Genomic DNA, 20,596 nt, shown 5'->3' with positions numbered 1-20,596 from the left:
ACCATGAAGCACCATCTGGGGGCTGTCATCTTGCAGCCAGTTTCAGGCCAGACCGTTGTCTTGAGAGCTCATGGAGAACACATTTATGTACTGGTTTCCCACGATATTTCCACCATATGCCCCTTATAGGGTCAAACTGTGTTTAACACTTTAGATACCTTACATACCAACCACTTGTTTTAGATTATTGGCCAACGATCTCTCTTCCTTCCCTTTCCCTCTTTAAAGCCTGCATACTATGTTTCAGATTGCCTCATTTTCTCCTGCTCCTCCCCTGTTTCAATCTCAGAAAAGATCTCCAAGAGACTGAGACAATCTTCCAAAGATTGCCTTATATGCCTCATATTGCTACTTCCCTTTAAATGTTTGCTTCCCTTTAAATTTCACTGCCATGCAACTTAATGTGATAAACATACCTATCTGAATCTATGGATAGAACTGGAACAAATTCATGGGGTTGAATGGCCTCCTCTGCTGAACAATTCTATGATTGTATTATTCTAACTGTAAATATTAGGTGAGAGGTCGTGACTATAATTGAATTATATCAGTTACTCACTATTTAGAATTGATTGAACCATTCATGAATCAACCCAATTCGACCTTCATAGTTTTACTGAATGTTTATGTGAAGAACATAGCTGTGGATTTCAGCTTATCTATACTGTAGTTAGGTTTTAAGGGCCATATGGAGTGATATAGCACAGGACCTCTCTTTGGCCTGGTTAAGAAGGAAGGGAGGCGGAAGCCAGGAAATTATAGACTGGTTAGCCTGATCCCGGTTGTTGGTAAGACTTTAGAGTCCATTATTAAGGATGAGATTGTGGACTACTTGGAAGTGCATGGTAAAATAGCGCTGAGTCAGCATGGCATCAGCAAGGGGAGGTCAAGCCTGATAAATCTGTTAGAATTCTTTGAGGAGGTAACAAGCACATTAGACAAAGGAGAGCCAGTGGATGTGATATATTTGGATTTCCAGAAGGCCTTTGGCAAGATGCTGCATAGGAGGCTGCTAAATAAGATAAGAGACCATGATGTTAGGGGCAAGGTACTGGCGTGGATAGAGGATTGGCTGACTGGGAAAAGGCAAAGGGTAGGGATTAAGAGTTCCACAGGGGTCATTGTCTGGACCACAATAATTCACGTTATACATTAACGGTCTGGATGAAGGAACTGAAGGCACTGTTGCTAAGTTTACAGATGACACAAAGATGGGGTAGGGGCAGTAGTGTTGAGGAAGCAGGGAGACTGCAGATGGACTTGAACAGGCTATGAGAGTGGGCAAAGAAGTGGCAGATGGAATACAATGTAGGAACATGTGAGGTTATGTAGTTTGGTTGGAAGAATAGAGGCGTAGACTTTTTGCTAAATGGAGAAAGGCTTCAGAAATCTGAAGCACAAAGGACTTTGCAATTCGAGTTCAGGATACTCTTAACATTAACATGCAGGTTCAGTTGATAATTTGGAAGGCAAATGCAATGTTACCACTCATTCCAAGAGAGCCAGAATACAAGAGCAGAGATGAGCTGTTGAAGCTACATAAGGCTGTGGTCACATACATTTGAAATATTGTTTTGGACCCAGTATCTAAGGAAGTATATGCTACGCTTAGAAGGAGTCCAAAGGAGGTTTACAAGAATGACCTGAGGAGGAAGGGCTTTTGAATGAGGAGCTGTTGAGGACTCTGGGTCTGTACTCGGTGAAGTTTAGAAAGATGAGGGGGATCTGATTAAAATTTACAGAATACTGAGAGGCCTGGATAAAGTGAATATAAAGAAGATGTTTCTACTAGTATGAGAGACCAGAACCCAAGAGAACAGCTTCAGAGGGAAAGGATGGCCCTTTGGAACTGAGATGAGGAGGAACTTCATCAGCTAGAGGGTGTGAGTCTGTGGAACTCATTGGCCCAGAGGGCTGTGGAGAGGTCAGGTCTTTGAGTGTACTTAAGACAGAGATAGATAGGTTCTTGATTTGTAAAGGGTTCACGGGTTATGGGGAGAAAGCAGGAGAATGGATTTGAACAGCACATCAGCCATGATTGAATGGCAGAGCAGCTTGAATGCCCCAAATCGTCTAATTCTGATCCTATAGTCTTATGGTCTTATGGATTATTTCATCCTGCATTAATATTTTTCAACCAGCCTGTTCAGATATGTGTGCCACACCATTGCATTCCAGAGCTTGACCCCACAGAGTGTTCACCACTCACCTCATATCAGCTCCCATAGTGACCCACCACAGCCTCATTGCTAATTTCAGGTTTGATTAACCACGACCTAGTCCTCCAACATTGTCCATTATCCTCCAACACCTCTCTTCCTTGTCCTCAAACAATTCTCCTCCAACAGCCTCCTCTGACACCTTTCTTCCATTGTCCTGCATGGTTTTGGTTTGTGGAATTGCTCTCAGCTGATGCCATTCTTATTTAGCTAGTAGTAGCCAGAGCGTCTTTTACAATATCTGAGACTGGCACCCCCTGCACATGGCAGTGCCATGGCTAGTGCTGAAAGAGCAGCCCCACAGTCCAGGATAAAGGGAAGGATATGTGTGAGGGGTTTGCAGGCTGTGGCATCATGGGAAGAGGGGGGCATAGGAATCAAAGCAATAGCAGGGCTGGGTTGGCTCTCAAAGGGCAGCATGCCTTCGGTCAGGCACTGATACTCTTTGATTGAGGAATACACTTCACTCCACACGCACTCCTTTTGCTTCTCGACTTGCCACATGTTAGGCGAAAGTGAGGACTGCAGATGCTGGAAATTAGAGTCAAGAATGTGGTGCTGGTAAAGCACAACAAGTCAGGCAGCATCCGAGGAGCAGGAGAATCGATGTTTCGGGCAAAAGCCCTTCATCAGGAATGAGGCTGGGAACCTCAGGGGTGAAGAGATAAATGGGAGGGGGGGGGTGGGGCTGGGGAGAAGGTAGCTGAGAGTGCAATAGGTAGATGGAGGTGGGGGTACAGGTGATAGGTCAGAGGGGAGGGTGGTGCAGATAGGTAGGAAGGAAGACGAATAGATGGGACGGGTCATGAGGGTGGTGCTGAGCTGGAAGGTTGGAACTGGGATAAGGTGGGGGAGGGGAAATTAGGAAACTGGTGAAATCCACATTGATGCCCTGGGGTTGAAGGTGCTAAGGCGGAAGATGAGGCGTTCTTCCTCCAGGCGTTAGGTGTTAAGGGACTGGCGATGGCAGAGGCCCAGGACCTGCATGTCCTTGGCAGAGTGGGAGGGGGAGTTGAAGTGTTTGCCTACAGGGTGGTGGGGTTGGTTGGTCCGGGTGTCCCGGAGATGTTCTCTGAAGGGCTCTGTGAGTAGGCCACATATTGTCAGGCCCACCTCATGTTGTGAATCCCAGGAGCAGTGGGAAGATCCCCTTTAAGTGATCCTTCATTGATATCTTAAGAGCCTCATTTGGCATTAGGGCAGGGTCATGAGCCTTCTTGGCAACAACTTAATTCTGGAGGGGTGCGGAGGGTAGATGGTAGAGATTGAGTTCACCACCATCCTGCCTGCTGAGACGTGCTCCCTGCCCCCTGCCTTCCCAGCACTAGGGGCTGAAGGTTCTGCCCTGTGACTTGAAGCCCCACTCTGCAGGTTTCAGCACAAATTCAAGGTCAGCACTCACATTGCAGTACAGTACTAACCAAATGCTGCATTGTTGGAGTTACAGTACTGTCCTTTTTGATGAGATGTTGACTGAGGTCCTCTCAGATGGATTAAAAGATCACATGACACTGTTTTCAAGAAGCTCAGGGGAATTCTGCTGAAGTTTAGGCCTGCATTTATCCCTCAAGCAACATAACTCAAGGATATTTCCTCATTATCACTTTGCATTTTTGCGGGAACTTGTTGTGGGAATATTATCTGCCATGTTCCCTACAGCAGCAGCACTTCATTGTGAAGTGCATTAAAAAGTCCTGAGGTTATGAATAAATACAAGCTTTTCTTTCTTACTTACAGTGTGGAAACAGGCCCTTCAGCCCCTCAAGTCCACACCGTCCCACCGAAGCGCAACCCACCCATACCCCTACATTTACCCCTTACCTAACACCTGACCTGCACAGCTTTGGACTGTGGGAGGAAACCGGAGCACCTGGAGAAAACCCACACAGACACGGGGAGAATGTGCAAACTCCACACAGTCAGTCGCCTGAGGCGGGAATTGAACCCGGGTCTCTGGCGCTGTGAGGCAGCAGTGCTAACCACTGTGCCACCGTGTCGCCCACAGCCTTCTTCAGTTTGGCCCCACTCTGTCCTGCCAACTGCTTCCCTCCTTCAACCTTCACTTTGTCCCATCACCCAGAGGCTTTAAGACCCACGATTGCTATCACTTTTTCATCGCCTCCTGATTTCTCTGATGCTTTCTCCTCAAAGCTGGTGCACTTAGGACTTTGAAGCTTTTGCCCATGGAACAGAAGATGGGTACCTGAATCTTCAATGGGAAGGGACAATTACACACACAATATCACACCGGCGCGCGCGCACACACACACGCCTGGTGATGGCTAGTTTCAGTTAACCTTTAATGAGATAACAATTATAGCAGGTTACAAGAGCCAGACATCTACTGACTGTATGTAAATGCGAGTACAGGTTCCCATCTAATCTATAATTAACAACATAGCAGAATAAATTATGCAGTGGTTTTATATACACACATGCTCAATCAAATTATAAGAAACAAGCACAGAAGCTAGGAGACTTATTGAGACAGGGGTCAGGGAGGGGAGTGAGAGGTGAGTTGAAGGGTCTGCTAATGGTACAAGGTTGAGCTAGACTGGACATTTAATGGAATTATAAGGTGCTTTTGAGCAAAAATACATGTTTAAAAGTCTAACAATGAAGCTGAATTTGCTCATAAGCTGAATCCCAGTGCTAGGGGTTCAGATATTTGACATTTATACATAAACTGTTTTTCCATCAACCATGGTAGGGCTTTCTTCACTGTCCCACAGCTCCTCCACCAGCCCAGATTTAATCCATACGTGGGACGACTCTAAGGGTTGCCAAACCTCCAGGATTGTTCAGTGTTAATCTGCAGGATACTGATGCAAGCCACTCAGTTGAGGGAAAAAAAAATCACAAAGCAATTTGAGAGTCTTGTTCCTTTTGTTTATTCGTTTGAAAGATGTGGGAGAGCAGGAAAAGAAGCTGTCTGACTGGTTCAGGGAACAGGGTGCAGGAGGCCAGGCGATGAAACCTCCAAGAATACATCCAGCCAAGTTGGCAACCCTGGACTGCACTACTGTTTATTTGGCTCATATGTATTGCTTTAAGTCCCTCCCTTGAACCCCAATTCAGCAACAAAATTGAAGAGAAACCCACAAAAGTTTGATGTTTGCTCCGTGAGGCTTTGGAATGTGCGGTTTGGGACCATTTCGATTGCAACTTCCCAGGTTTGATTTGGGAGCTGGTCACAGCTGAGAGGCAGTGAGGGTGGGAACATTGGGACAGGCAGAGGCAATTTAGCCTCTTCAGGCAGAAGTGGGGGACTGCAGATGCTGGAGATTAGAATCAAGATTAGAGTGGTGCTGGAAAAGCACAGCAGGTCAGGCAGCATCCGAGGAGCAGGAAAAATCGACGTTTCGGCCAAATGCTGATGAAGGGCTTTTGCCCGAAACATCCACTCTCCTGCTCCTCGGAGGCTGCCTGACCTGCTGTGCTTTTCCAGCACCACTCTAATCTTGAATTTAGCATCTTCAGTCAGTCCTGCCATTCAATGACATTTCGTGGGGGGCGGGGGAGGGGGGTTATCAGTGTTCACTATATACATATATGGACTAATTTGTATCTGCTTTGTGAATTTAAACAGATTTATTTGTATCAAGTGGAGTAATAGCATTCCTTGTTCAGGTATAAATCATATATAAAAAACAAGAATAGGCCATTCAGCCCCTTGACCTGAGACACAATAAGATCATGGCTGAGCTAATGTGGCCTTAACCCCACTTCCCGGTCTATCCCCATAACCCTTGACTCCCTTAGCAAACAGTAGATCTCTATCTAACTCAGCCTTGACCATATGAAATGACGCACCCTCCATGCGTTAGTGGGGAAGGGCTTCCAACAACGAGAGGGAGGAGGGGACTTCAGGAGAGAAGGGGCGGGGGGGTTGAAGAGCGAGCAATCATTGATGTAGACTCACACGCCCCAACCCCCAACCCCAACCAACCCAGCGCTTTTCGGGGATTGAGCAGCCGTTAAATGAGCACCTCCCAGTTCCATTAAATGCAGTCAAGACAGAACTGGGACTTCTTTCAAAAAAATCGTCTGACAATTCTACAATACAAGTTACAGCGGAGAAGAGAAAGGAGGGAGGGGGTCGAGGGAAAGGGTTTGATGAGGGGGAAGAGGGAAAGTTATCAGAGTCTAACATGCCAAGAATGTCTATAGAATATTGGTAAAGTTCTGTCGAATGTTTTTTTTTTGATTACAGTAAAATGCACGGAACCCAACATCCTCGCGTTATAGATTTAAAAATCCTTCTCGTTCCAGTAAATGAAGAAATGGTAAAGGGACCGCCGAGTTACAGCACAAGGTGGGGGGAGTGACTGTGTGGCCTCAGGATGGATCAAACATGACCCAGTGTAAATGGAGCATTGCAACCCTGGACCGAGAGAGAGAGAGAGAGAGAGAGAGACATCTGGTGTTCGGAACTCCGCATTTTGTTCAAAGTCTCGGAGAAACCACCTGCTCTTAGTCAGATCGCTGCAAACTCTCTCACTGTAGTTCAGTCAGGCCATGGGGGGGGGAAAAAAAAGCCTCCCCACCCCTCCTGGATTCATTTACTGAAACAAATCGCTTTCGGAACTGCCAACTTGGTCCTTTGCTAGCTGTCCTGGACCAAAAGTCCCAAGGATGGCCAGGAGTAGGAAAGCAGGAATGTAGGAGCAGTGATATAAACAGTGATGGACTTCAGGCCCGAACTGTAGGCGCCCTCAAAAAGGATACAACTTTTTAAAAAAAACAAACTCCACGGACAATCCAGTACCAAAATACAAGAGTCGCTTTCATTTTGAGCCTTGCTGTAGCTCAGTGGTGGAATGGTTATGTGTGTCATGAAGTCTCACTGACCATTAATAACTGACACTCTGCATTAACGTGAAATGAGCATTTGTTTGATTTACACAGACCGTAATTCCTCTTCAAGGGTCACCCCTAACCCCATCCCATACAAACTGCTGCGCCTTCTTTTGTCCCATTTGTCAACTGCCTTGTGCTAGAGGTGCAATTAGTTCCTGTTGAAGAAACAGTCTCCATAAGATTTCCGCTTTGAATTCAAAGCCAATTCTTGTTCCCAAAAGAAAAGCGTTCCTTAAAAGTAAAGCGGTGTAAACTTGGGTTTGGTCGATTTTTAAACGGTGCTGAGATGGAGTGTGGTGGGTCTGATATCTTCCTTCCATCTGTACATGAGCGGGAAGAGGCTCCCGCTTCAGCTCTGGCCCCGGGAGCTGCCTCGGGGTCCTATATCTGACAGGTGAGTCGGTGTTGAAGCGTTTTGTGTGTGATCGGGAGAATCTCGTTTCCAAGCTGTTGCCCCTCTTGGTAGGTGGAGGGGAGAGGGGAAGGGAGCATGAATACCTCCCTCACCCTCAGTTTCCTCCATGGGGTCAGTCTCTCATGAGAAAAGCAGGCAGGCATAATAGCTCAACAACAAACAAAAAGACACACTTACAAATATTGTCAAAGCAGATATACAATATTCTGGGAGGGATGGATACTAGACCCTTAGCAGTCTAGCTCCCAGTTGTCGGGATAATGGGTGGGAGGGGGCATTCCTGGATTACGAGATGGTCAGTTTGAGGGGGGTGGTAGAGGGCACTAGAATTTCAGGAGCGAAGGTCGAGCGCTGTCTGGGAGGGTCTGACAATGTCTCAGGCCCAGATTGAACTGGTCAGGCGGAGCTCTCTCTCTGGCCTTGCTCCGTGAGCTCTCGCAGTGGCCAGACGTCCTCAGTAAGCTTGTCCCGTTTCGACCTGCAGCAAACCCAGGACAGCGGAGTGCTCACTCAACTTCATCCGCCTCTGTGTGGACAGGCTCACGTTCTTGGTGAGGTAGTCAACTGCACCTTGGGTAGAAAGAGAGAGAGAGCCCGTCAGGATTGGTGACCACAACAACCGAGCAACCAGGACACTCTGCTCCCTTTCACTGGCCTGCCCCTTTCAACAACAATGCAAGGCTGATTTCACAGTTCCAACAGTGACAGCCCAGAAAGAGGCCATTCGGCCCGCCTCGCCCGTGCCAGCGGAATAAGGGAAAGGTTTTCATCGCCACCACTCAACTGGCCAGCGTGAGCCACCACGCTCTAGGGGAACAGAAGACTTTTCTCACGTTTCCTCCAATCCTTCTGCCGATCACATTAAACCTGCAGCCCCCGGTGACCGACCTCTGCTCGGGGAACCCTGGTCTTCCCTGGCAGATGCTGGAGATCAGAGTCGAGAGTGTGTTGCTGGAAAAGCACAGCCGGTCAGGCAGCATCCTCTCCTGCTCCTCGGAAGCTGCCTGATCTGCTGTGCTTTTCCAACAACACACTCTCGAACCAGCTCTTCCCTGTCTACTCTATGCAAACCCCTCATTATTTTGCACACTACAATTAAGTCGCCCCTCGGTCCGCTCTGTTTTAAGGAAAACAACCCTAACCTATCCACTCTTTTCTCATAACTGCAATTTTCAAACCCTGGGAACATTTCTATAAATCTCCTTTGTTCTCTTTCTAGAACTATTCTCAAACAACTCTGTCCTGCCTATAATGCAGGGACCAGAACTGCGCACAAAACCCTAGCTGTGGTCTAACTGATTTTATATACCTCCGGCATTACACCCCTGCTCTTGTATTCAGCCAATATTCCATATGCCTTCTTCACCACTTATTCTGCCATCTTCGGGCACCTGTGGATATCTACTCCAAAGTCCCTCACTTCCCTTTCCCCTCTCAGTATGTCCTTGGTATGCTGTGTATTCCCTTGTTCTGTTATGCTTCCAAATACATAACTTCGCACTTCACTGGATTGAATTCCATTTGCCTCTTTTTGCAACTAGCCCATTGATATCATCCTTTAATGAACAAATCCCCTTCACTGGCTGATTTTTGTCATCTGCAAATTTCCCAATCATGTCTCCCATATTTAAGCCCAAATCATTAATACATACCACAAACAGCAAACCAAGCCTTCTGGATCACCACTGAAACTGCTTTCCATTCACAAAAGATATCCATTGGCTATTCCTCTTTCACTGAACTAACTTGGACCCTCCTTGCCACATTTCCCTATACCACAAGAACTGTACTTGTTCTGGCCAGTTAGGTACTTGGGACCTTGTAACATGCCTTATTGAAATCCTTGTAGACAACATCCCTCAAAACAATAAATTAGGTTAGTAAGACACAACCTTCCTTAAATGAAAGCTTGCTATCCTTGATTAAGCCATGCTTTTCCAAGTAACCACTAATTCTCTCTCTCAACATTGACTCTAGTAATTTGCCCACTGCCAAGATCAGACTGACCAGACGATAATTATTTGGCCTATTCCACACACCCTTCACACTATAAAATATCCCAAGGCATTTCACTGGGGCATAATTCAGACAAACATTAACACTAAGACATGTCAGGAGATAGTAGAAATGGGTGCAATTATTTGATCAAAAAGGTTGGTTTGGTCATATGTGATACAGTAGAGAGAGCAGCAGATAAAGCAGCAGAGGACATTGAGGGAGAAAGAGGGGGGGGTGCAGAGAAAAAGGAAGTGGAGGAAAGTCGAGGGGCTGAAGAGGTGGAGGAATAAAAGGGGTTGGAGGGGCATAGAAGGACGGTGAGAGGAAATTCCCAACCCAGGACCTAGGCTGCTGAAAGTATAGTTTAAACAGAGGGGTGAAGAGAGTGAGGATGTCCAAGGGGCTAGAAAAGGAGGAAGAGATTGTGAGGTTAGAGGAGGTTACAGAGTTAGAGATAAGTGAGACGAGGAAGAATACAAACACTATATCTCAGGGCTCCAGGCCTTTCCTCCAGAGGCAGAACCAAAGACAACTGTGGATGGTGATCAGGACCAGCAAGTCAGCCTGATCCTCCCCCTTCTCTTCCAGGCCACTGAGACCGAAGTTGAAAGCCCATATCTACAATCAGCTGAAATGAGTGAGTTTGGCATGAGCCAGAATATCAAACCAGACCATGTTGGGCTATTACACATGGAACTATTGGGGGAGGAGGGGGAATAACATACCAAAGAGCACTAAGGTACCCTGAAGGCTCAGGGCATTCAAATTGTGAATGCAAGACAGAGAGCACTCTCTGTGCTCATCAGCAATGAATTTTAATCTAAAACAAAAATACAAACATCAAACAAGTATTTTTCTCTCAACCTCCACTACATTCAAAAGGTTAAGTCTTGGGCCTGGAATTTAGATTTGTGTTAAGTTCAGGAGTATGAGAAGCTTCAAGGCCTAGACATCAGGCTTCAGGTGCAGTGACACAGTCCTGTATTTGGAAGTGCTCTTTTGATTCACGTAGGATAATCTTTGCTTTCTGTTCATTACTTCTCCATTTACTCTGCCAATAACTGTTCTGTGTGAGCTGGCACAGCAGACAATCACTCCTAATAAATAAACAACATTTCAGCGTGAAGCACTCGTCATTTCTCTGCCCAAAGGGGGGAGCGGTGTTCGATGGAAAGCCTTATTACCGAGCTGTCATTTCCATTTAAATTCACTTCATGGTCTAGCACAAAAGGCTTTGATATTCTTTGGCACCAGTGTGGTGATGGGGGATTGGCTAATTAATACACTGAGCATGCTCAGTGAGTGCACCATGGAGGATGAAGCCACATGGCTCCCAGTAGGCCTAATGAACATTACCCAAGCTCTTAGCACTTGGGCTGGAGGGTGATCTCTTAGCTGGCCAAAATTATTCAAAGGTCAGCTGAGAATTTGTTTTTCAATATTCTCCATATTATTTGCAGCCTGTATGTTTTTAGGAGGTCTGGGTTCACACTATGGTTATGGTAGCGGGTGGGTGTGTTCAGACCATGGTTACAGGGGAAATGGGGTCTGAGTCGAGACTGTGGTAATGGGGGCGTGGGGGGAAAGAGTCTGAGTTCAACCTGTGGTTACAGGAGGGGGTCTGGGTTCAGATTGTGGTTCCGGGTGGGTGTCCGGGTCCAGCCTGTGGTTATGGAGTGGGGAGGGAGGCAGTCTAGGGTCAGACTGTGGTTGGGGGGGTGGTGCAGCTTCAGACTGTTGGTACAGGGTGGAGAGCAAGTTCAGACTGTGCTACTGAGGAGAGCAGTGCTGGTGTTCAGTCTGTGTTTACAGAGAGGGGAAATGTGAGTTCAGACTGTGGTTACAGGGGTGGGGATTGGGTGAGAGCGGATTGGGTTCAGATGCTGGGTCTTCCCTTTCAAACTTCTGCCTTCGCTATCTCAAGAATAAGCCATTCCTGTTACAGGAGATGACAAGGCTGGGGCCGGGGGTTTGAAGTGATGATATCCTGGGGATGGCGGGGGGGTGGAATGATGATATCCTGGGGGTGGGGGGAGGTGGATGGAGTGATATCCTGGGGCTGGGATGTCAGATAGCAGATCAGAGTTAGAATTCCCATCTCCTGCAGCCCACTGCAAGGATCAATTGTTCCACAGTGGATCACTAGTGAGTAGTTATTGATGCTTAACGATAGCTGTAAAATATCCAGCGATGCATTAATCCTAGACACAATTCCATAGAGAATAGCTGCTAAGATCTCTGATTGTAGATCAGACTGATTTAGTACAGCAGGTCAAGCAGCATCCGAGAAGCAGGAGAATCAACATTTCAGGCAAAAGCCCTTGATCAGGAATGGTTCTGGCTTGAAATGTCGATTCTCCTGCTCTTCAGTTGCCGCCTGACCTGCTGTGCTTTTCCAGCACCACTCTAATCTAGATTCTAATCTCCAGCATCTGCACTTCCATTTCCTTGCTGATTTAACAGATTGATCATTATTGGCAAAAGAATTAGCTATGGTGCGAGGAGTTAGGATATTGTATAATTTATGATGATGTAGAATGTGCTGTTTGAATGGGTTGCACAAGGAAATTCAATAGTGTCTTTCAAAACAGAATTGGATAAATACTTGGAAAGGACCAATTTGCAGGGCTATGTTGACATAGGCCACAGATTGGAACAAATTGGATATGTCTTTCAAAGTGGCAAAACAGGCAGATGGTAGATGAATAGAAAAGATTTGGAGGGATATGGGCCAAGTACAGGCAGGTGGGGCCAGTTTATTTTGGGATTATGGTCAGCATGGGCTGGTTGGACTGAAGGGTCTGTTGCTGTGCTGTAGGATTGCATGACTATGGAACAAAAGGCCTTCTTCCACAGGTTGGGAGTTGGTGTGAGATCAGAGCCAGAGAGCCACAGTAATGTTGTAGATGAGAGAAAGAAATTACAAATGAATTCAGACAAAATAAGTGAGTGGGGAAAATCTGGACAGGTGGAGTTCAATGTTGGAAAAAGGAAGGCTAACTTACGGTCTGAAAAGGCAAACCAAATATTTATTGATTGATGAAACAGGGAGATTTGTGTGTCCATGTGCACAAACCACTAGCAGCCAGTAGAGGTCTAAAAATTAAAATGCTGTTTGGAATACACAGGGAAGGATTTGAGATCTCAATGATACCCAGACTTTGTCAGATACAATCTGGGCTGTACTGCCATCAGTTTTTAGCCTCCGGAATGAAATATTGGTTTTTGGAGACTTTGCATACTTATCACCAGAATAAAAGGGTTAAACTATGAGGACAGGTTGCACAAAACTGGTTGGTTTTCTCTTACGTTGGGTAGGTTGAAGGATGATCTACTCAAAGCAAGTACAATGAAAAAAAAGATTCAACTGTGTAGACTGGACAGAAATTGTGGTGGAGGATTAGAAATCAACAATCTTTCACACAAGTGGTAGCAGAAACCTCAAACTGTCATCATCTTAAAAGCCTTGGATCCTGGCAGCTTCATTGAAATTTTCAAGATGGAAATGGACAGATCTTGTTGAGTAAAGTTATTGAAGAAAATGGAGCAGAGGCAGATTAGTGAGGTGTAGGTGCAGATCAACAATTCTGCTACAATTCTGGTCACCCTGCTGTAGGAAGGATGTTACTGAAATGGAAAGGGTGCAAAGAAGATTTCCAAGGGTGTTACTGAGACTGGAAAGTTTGTGTCCGAAGGAGAGACTGGATAGGCTGGGACTTCTCTCCCTGGAGTGTAGAAGGCTGAGAGGTGACCTTACACAAGTTTACAAAATCATGAGGGACATAGATAAGGTGAATTGCCAACGTCTTTTCCCCTGGGTAGAGGAGTCCGAAACTAGAGGGTGTAGGTTTAGGGTGAGGGGGAAAGATTTAAAAGGGACTGCAGGGGTAACTTTTTCACACAGAGGGTGGTGCATTTATGGAAGGAGCTGCCAGAGGAAGTGGTAGAGATGGGTACAATTACAACATTTAGAAGATATTTGGACAGGTAGAGGAATAGGAAAGATTTTAGAGGGATATGAGCTAAATACAGGCAAATGGGACTAGTTCAGTTTAGGAAACCTGGTCAGCATGGATAAGTTGGACTGAAAGGCCTGTTTCTATGCCTCTATAACCATGAGTTGAATACTAGAGAGGCTGAAGGGGCTGAATAGACTCCTCTTTCTGTGATTTCTGTGTTCCTGGGAAGTGACAGGTCTTTGTGAACATTGGTTTGAAGACAGAAAGTGGACCAGCTGTGATGTCCCGAGAGTTAAATATCCCTTCCAACAGTCAAGTGTGGCTTTTCTGATTGGAGGTACTTTAACTGTGTCAGTACTTCTGTTTCAACTGTCAAATCCAGTCTGACAAGTGAAGACTGAACTGTTAGATGAGGGCCTGTGCCCAAGAAGTACGTAGCCAATAGCCTGAGGGGAAGGGTAGGGAGCTGAATCAATCTGGAAGTGGTTACTATCTTGAGCACAAGTTTGCATTTCCAATAAATCAAGAAGAGCTTTCCTTCTTGGATGGTCTTACTCTTTGATGGGAACTGGGTGTCACTGGCAAGCGCAGCAATTGTCATCCACCTCCAACTGAGCGGCTTGCAATGACCATTTCTGAGGGCAGTCAGAGACAACCACATTGCTGTGGGTCTGAAGTTGCATGGAGGGCAGACCAGACAAGGATGGCTGATTTATTTCCCTATGGGATATTTGTCAACAGATGGGTTTTTACTGCCAATGAGAATTGTCATGGTCATCGTTACTGAGACAGGTTTTCAATTCCAGTTCTGTTTTATATCCGGACGTCCGATCACACACATCCAAATGATTTTTTTCCCCCATCACCAAATCACTGTGGTTTTTTTCCCCCTATTAAGCAGCACCAATAAATCACTTGTGTTGCCAATTGAATAATTACAGGCAAAGCCCATTCAGGGTAATGTAAACCATCAACTGTGTGGGAGAGAGGGAAGGGGCGAAATGAGAATGGATTAGATTAGATTAGATTACAGCGTGGAAACAGTCCCTTCGGCCCAACAAGTCCACACCGCCCCGCCGAAGCGCAACCCACCCATACCCCTGCATTTACCCCTTACCTAACACTACGGGCAATTTAGTATGGCCAATTTACCTGACCTGCACATCTTTGGACTGTGGGAGGAAACCGGAGCACCCGGAGGAAACCCACGCCGACACAGGGAGAATGTGCAAACTCCACACAGTCAGTCGCCTGAGGCGAGAATTGAACCCGGGTCTCTGGTGCTGTGAGGCAGCAGTGCTAACCACTGTGCCACCGTGCCGCCCCAAATGGAGTTGGAAGTAGAGATAGGACACTCTAACCCCTGCAGTGTCCACCTCTTTCAATTCCAGGGTTTAAATTTAGATTCCACCAGCTGCTAAAATGGGATTTGAATCAAAGCCCTCAGAGCATTAACGTGGAACTCTGGATTTCCATGACACCATGATCTCAGGAGAAGCCCTTGGCTGTGTGGCAGGCTTTGGTTCAATCTCCAATCTGATGGTGCAGAGCAGAGAGACTCGGATTGTACATTGATACATCTTTGAAGGTGGTAAGACCAATTAATTCTTTAAATTCATTCACGGGATGTGATCTTCGCTGGCTAGGACAGCATTATTGCCCATCCCTAATTGCCCAGAGAGCAGTTATGAGTGAAAAAGTATTGTCAACCACATTTCTGTGGGCAGACAATCTCGTGTAGGCCAGACCAGGTAAGGACGGCAGATTTCCTTCCATAACGGACACTGATAAGTCAAATACGTTTTTTCCAACAGTTCACGATTCTTCAGAAGATACAAGGAATCTCGGGCTTTCTTTCATACCCGCAAGGATGGATGTTCGGTTCTTTTGAGGAAGCACACAGGGGATCGGTGGAAAAGCTATCAGTTGTGTCAGACGATGCAGAGGCTGGGATCGATCTCTTTACAATAGGATCCGATCAGATTTAACACAGGCATTCACAATGCAGGAGGAGATTGACGGGGTACCTATGAAGAAACTGGTCCCCCCCCCCCCCTCAGATGGGAGCGTTAGTAACCGGCCGGAACAGATTTGGTGGCGCCTGGTTAAAGATTCCGAGGGGCAGATGGGAAAACCGGGAGCGGGTTCAATACTGTGTTTCTGAAGGAAACTGGGGGGGAAAGGCCGGAAGGAGAAACCAGTTGCAGAACTAAGTCGAGGGAGCACAGGCCTGAAAAGAATTGGAGGCATTCACAATGCAGGAGGAGATTGACGGGATACCTATGAAGAAACTGGACCCCCCCCCGCCCCTCAGATGGGAGCGTTAGTAACCGACCGGAACAGATTTGGTGGCGCCTGGTTAAAGATTCCGAGGGGCAGATGGGAAAACCGGGAGCGGGTTCAATACTGTGTTTCTGAAGGAAACTGGGGGGGAAAGGCCGGAAGGAGAAACCAGTTGCAGAACTAAGTCGAGGGAGCACAGGCCTGAAAAGAATTGGTTGGCAATGACTTTCAAAAAGGCCGCACAAGTACGACGGGCCGATTGGCCGCTCCTGTGCTGCACGGCTCCATCATATTTCGTGAACTAAGTGGAGCTGGGCTGGGCTGTACCGCGCACAAGGGGTGTGACTGACACCTTACCCCAAGGCACTCGTGATTGCCAATATACGATAGCAGTGTTTATTTGAGATTTATATCAGCTACACATGTCCGTTCACATCCAGAGGCAAGTGTGGCGAGGTCAGAGGTTGCTGCACACTCGGTGAAAGGGAAAGCCGCTATTGATCCGGCCAGCTTCTACAGAAGGTTTCAATTTAACGGCAGGAGCTAAAGACATTAGGAGCGGCTGCAGGGAGAGAGCGTGGAAAATGCGAGCTGGGGTCGTAAAGGACACTGGAAGGGCAGACCAGTGAGGATGGAGGGGGAGGGAAGGACCTCTGAACCCATTCAGTACAAGGCCTTGTGACCAGTGAGACATTAGGGGCTGAACATAGGAGCTCTACACATCCATCGGTCAGTGCCTCTCCCGTTCCTGTCTGAGCTATTTTGCAAACTTCCTCACGCAGACAGATCCTCTCTAATAGAGACCGAGTAAATACGGCGCGTCACACACATATCCCACCTTTCACTGTAACACTCTAATACACACCCCTCACTGTCACACCGGTCACCTGAACATTCTGGTATAACATCCACCCCCCCCCCCCCATCCACTGTAACAGGGGCATAATACACGCCCCTCACCTCAATACCCTGATATAACACACACACCCTCACTGTAATACTTTGATATAATACACACCCCTTACTGTAATACTGATGTAATACTGATATAATACACATCCCTCACCTTAACACTGATGTAACACACACACCCTCAATGTAACACTTTGATATAACACATGCCCCTTCACTGTAACACTCTGATATAACACACACCCTCCCACCCTTCACCACCCCCTTCACATGACACTTTGATATGGCACGTCCCCACCACTCTTCACTGTAACACTCTGATATAACACACACCTCTATAATACACATCCTCATCTTAAAACTCTGATACAACACACACCCCTCATTGTAACACACTCTGATAATAACACACAACCCCTCACCAGAACACTCTGATATAAACACACCCTTCACCTTAACACTCTCTGAAATAACACACACCCCTAAGTGTGACACTCTGATACAACACCCCACACTCTTCATTGTGACCCTCTGATAATAACACCTCACTCCCTTCACTATGACACTCTGATATAGCACCTCCCCATCACTCTTCATTGCAACACTCAGATACAACACACATCTCTCAGATACAACACACATCTCTCACTGCAACACTGTAAAATAACACACAGCCCTAACAGTAATTGTCTGATATAACACACAGCTCTAACAGTAACACTCTGATATAACACACAGCCCTAACAGTAACACTCTGATATAACACACCCATCCCTCACTGTAAGACTAATGTAATGCAGTCTCATCATATCTTTGTAATATATTTCTCACTAAGTCTCTGATATAACACACATTCCTATCATAAACAATGTGAGAAAACACATACTCCGGTTGCAATGATCTAACAGACATGCCTTACATGCTGATGTATCATACACTCTCATTCAAAACTGTGATATAACACAGCCCTCTAACTGAAACACACTGATGTAGCACACGTACATCAATGTTGCAACTGTCAAATATCCACCTCTCACTGTAACACTGATAATGACAGACTTGCCTCACTGTAACACTGATATAACACACCCACCTTACTGTAACATTATAATAGTACAGACCACAGTAATGCTTTGTATGCACCTCTCTCTGTAGCACACATATAAGAGACACTCCTCATTGTAACACACTGATAGTAACAGACATTTCACTTTAACATTCTGATACAAAGCACAATTCTTACTGTAATATTTATTTAAAATGTACCTAGATTATAAATACTGATATAACACACTCTCACTCTATCACACTGACGTAACCCACTTCCTTCATTATTACACCGATATAAACACACTAACGCCCTAATAGCACACACTCCTCTCGGTTTAATACTGTCCCATAACAAACACCTCTCACTGTTTCAGTCTTTTATAAAGGACAGGCCTCACTGTAAGAACAATATAACACTCGCCACTTCTTGTAACATTCTAATATAGCAGCACTCTAATATTGTCCCTCACTGTTACACTGATATAGCACACACCTTTCCTGTAGCAGTCAAATGTAAGGAACACTTCTGACTGTAATATTCTGATAATAACATACACCCATCACAGCTACACTGAACTAACATATAGCCCCTCATTGCCCCCTTTAATACAGCTTAATATAAAATACAATAAGATTGACATAAAACACATACCTAAAGCCACTGCTTTCTATTACACTAATAATAGCAGACACCCCTCACTATTACATTGATATAGCACATACCCTTATTCTAGCACTCAGTATAAGGCACAGTTCTTACTGTAACACTCAAATATAGACCATTGCTACACTGACCAAACACACACCTTATGTATGCACCATATGCAGTTTCATATACACATTTCCACTCATTGTAACACTGTGATCCAGCAGCCCCAACAATAACATCTTGATTGAATATCCAATGTTACTGTATTATTCTGATAAGTGTTTCCACTGTAGCACTGATGTAATACACATCTCTCACTGTAACACTAATAAAATACATACTCCTCACTGTAACACATTTATTTGACACACAACCCCCCCAGTGTTGCAATGACTTAAAACTAATCTAACAATTTAATATAATGTCACTCATGTTGATACTGATAGAAAACATGCACCTCTTTGTAACATATATATATAAAAAATACACATGTTCATATGTTTTAATTATAACCTGCTTACATAATACAGGCCCTGCCACTACAACAAACTGATATACACACCTCATTGTAATGCTCTGAGAGACCATACACATAACTGCAACATTCTGATATAAAACACTGTCACACTGTTACACTCTGATATAACACACATATGACAGTAATGTTATAATATAACAAACACCCCTCATTGTAACAGACATATAACAAAACACACTTTTCCTTGTAATATTGATATAACTCCCACCCCTTCTTACAGCATCTTCATGAAAGACGTCTCCCCATTGTAAGACTCTGATGTAACACAAGCCTCACTATTAGTCTCTGCCATAACACACTCTCTCACTGTTACACCAGTCTAACACACACTCCTCATTGTAGCATTTCAATATAACATTGTTCCATCAGTGTTTATGATGAAATTTAAGTTAAAAATCACACTACGCCAGGCTATAGTCCAACAGGTTTATTTGGAATTACTAGCTTTTAGAGCACTACTCCACCAGGTGGTTGTGGAGTATAAGATCATAGGACTCAGAATTGAGAGCAAAAGTTTACAGTGTGATGAAACTGAAATTATATATTGAAAAAGACCTGGATTGTTTGTTGAGTCTTTCATCTTTTAGAATGAGCCTGTTGGTTTCAGTTCTTTCATATGTAAATCCCAGAATTGTCTTAAAGTTACATTCTCAAGTGAACTTTAACAATAGGTGCCATGTTGGCCTGGATAATGCATTGAACATGTGAGATGCCCTGTGTGAGGCCATCTGTGCCCCAATGGTCAGACTGATTCTAATCTAAAGAAGGTATTTACAGAATCTTACATGGATTCATGCAGTTTTTGAGCAAAATAAAATATAACACACGCATAAGTTTGTGGGGTGAATGTGCATTTGCAGAATCATATTTTATTTTACTCAGTTACATCACACTATAAACTTTTGCTATAAATTCTGTGTCCTACAATCTTATACTCCACAACCAACTGATGAAAGAGTAGTGCTTCCAAGTAAACCTGTTGGACTAATACCTGGTGTTATGTAATTTTTAGCTTTGTACACCCCAGTCCAACACCAGCACCTCCAAATCATGACTGATAGAACACAGACCCTTCACAGTAACATTGATATAAAACGCATCCCATTGATATAAAAAGCACACACTGGAACATACCCATCACTGTATCACTGATATAAACCACAACACTCTCCATTATATTCAAATATAAAATAATCTATACATTATAAGAAATTGTTTTAGACCCTCCTGAGTGTATAATACACTGATATGATACAGACACACACATACCTTGATCTGATATTGAAATAACACGTGAACTTCACTCTAAAATGCTTACATGCCACATAACTCCTCACAGTTACACTAACCCAACAAACAGCTCTCTCACTTTATACATTAACGTAACACTCACCCACTCACTACGTGATATAACACACACCTCTCACTATAACTCTGACATAATATGTATCGCCTGCTGCTATAGCCTTATATAACACAGAGCCTTCACTGTAACTGCAGCTTCAGTGCAATTCCATTACTTAAGACACACTGATCACTGTACACACTCTGAAGTAAAACACAGCTCTACACTAATATAACATATGTTATACACTGTAATAAACTGATATAAAACACACCATGCATTGTACCACTCTGACAGTAGAAACACTGCTCACTGTAAGACATTGATATAACACACTGAGCCCTCGCTGTGACTGTGCGGTGTGACAC

At 45.0% G+C, this 20,596-nt stretch overlaps 1 protein-coding gene across 2 annotated transcripts in view; it reads right to left on the bottom strand.

Annotated features, from left to right (window-relative positions):
* Nucleotides 1-7,943: 7,943 nt before the first annotated feature.
* LOC122540354 (paired box protein Pax-7-like) overlaps nucleotides 7,944-20,596 on the bottom strand; it is a 184,028-nt gene continuing 171,375 nt past the window's right edge. For both annotated transcript variants that reach the window (XM_043675953.1, XM_043675954.1), the window contains exon 8: nucleotides 7,944-8,064. In XM_043675953.1, the coding sequence (XP_043531888.1) occupies nucleotides 8,035-8,064 (30 nt within the window). In that variant the 3' untranslated portion in view covers nucleotides 7,944-8,034. The remainder of the gene's footprint in view (nucleotides 8,065-20,596) is intronic.

Source organism: Chiloscyllium plagiosum, chromosome 34 (genome assembly GCF_004010195.1).
Source record: "Chiloscyllium plagiosum isolate BGI_BamShark_2017 chromosome 34, ASM401019v2, whole genome shotgun sequence".
Taxonomy (NCBI): Eukaryota; Metazoa; Chordata; class Chondrichthyes; order Orectolobiformes; family Hemiscylliidae; genus Chiloscyllium; species Chiloscyllium plagiosum.
The sequence above is the reverse complement of the archived record's forward strand: the minus strand, read 5'-3'. Positions and strand labels throughout refer to the sequence as shown.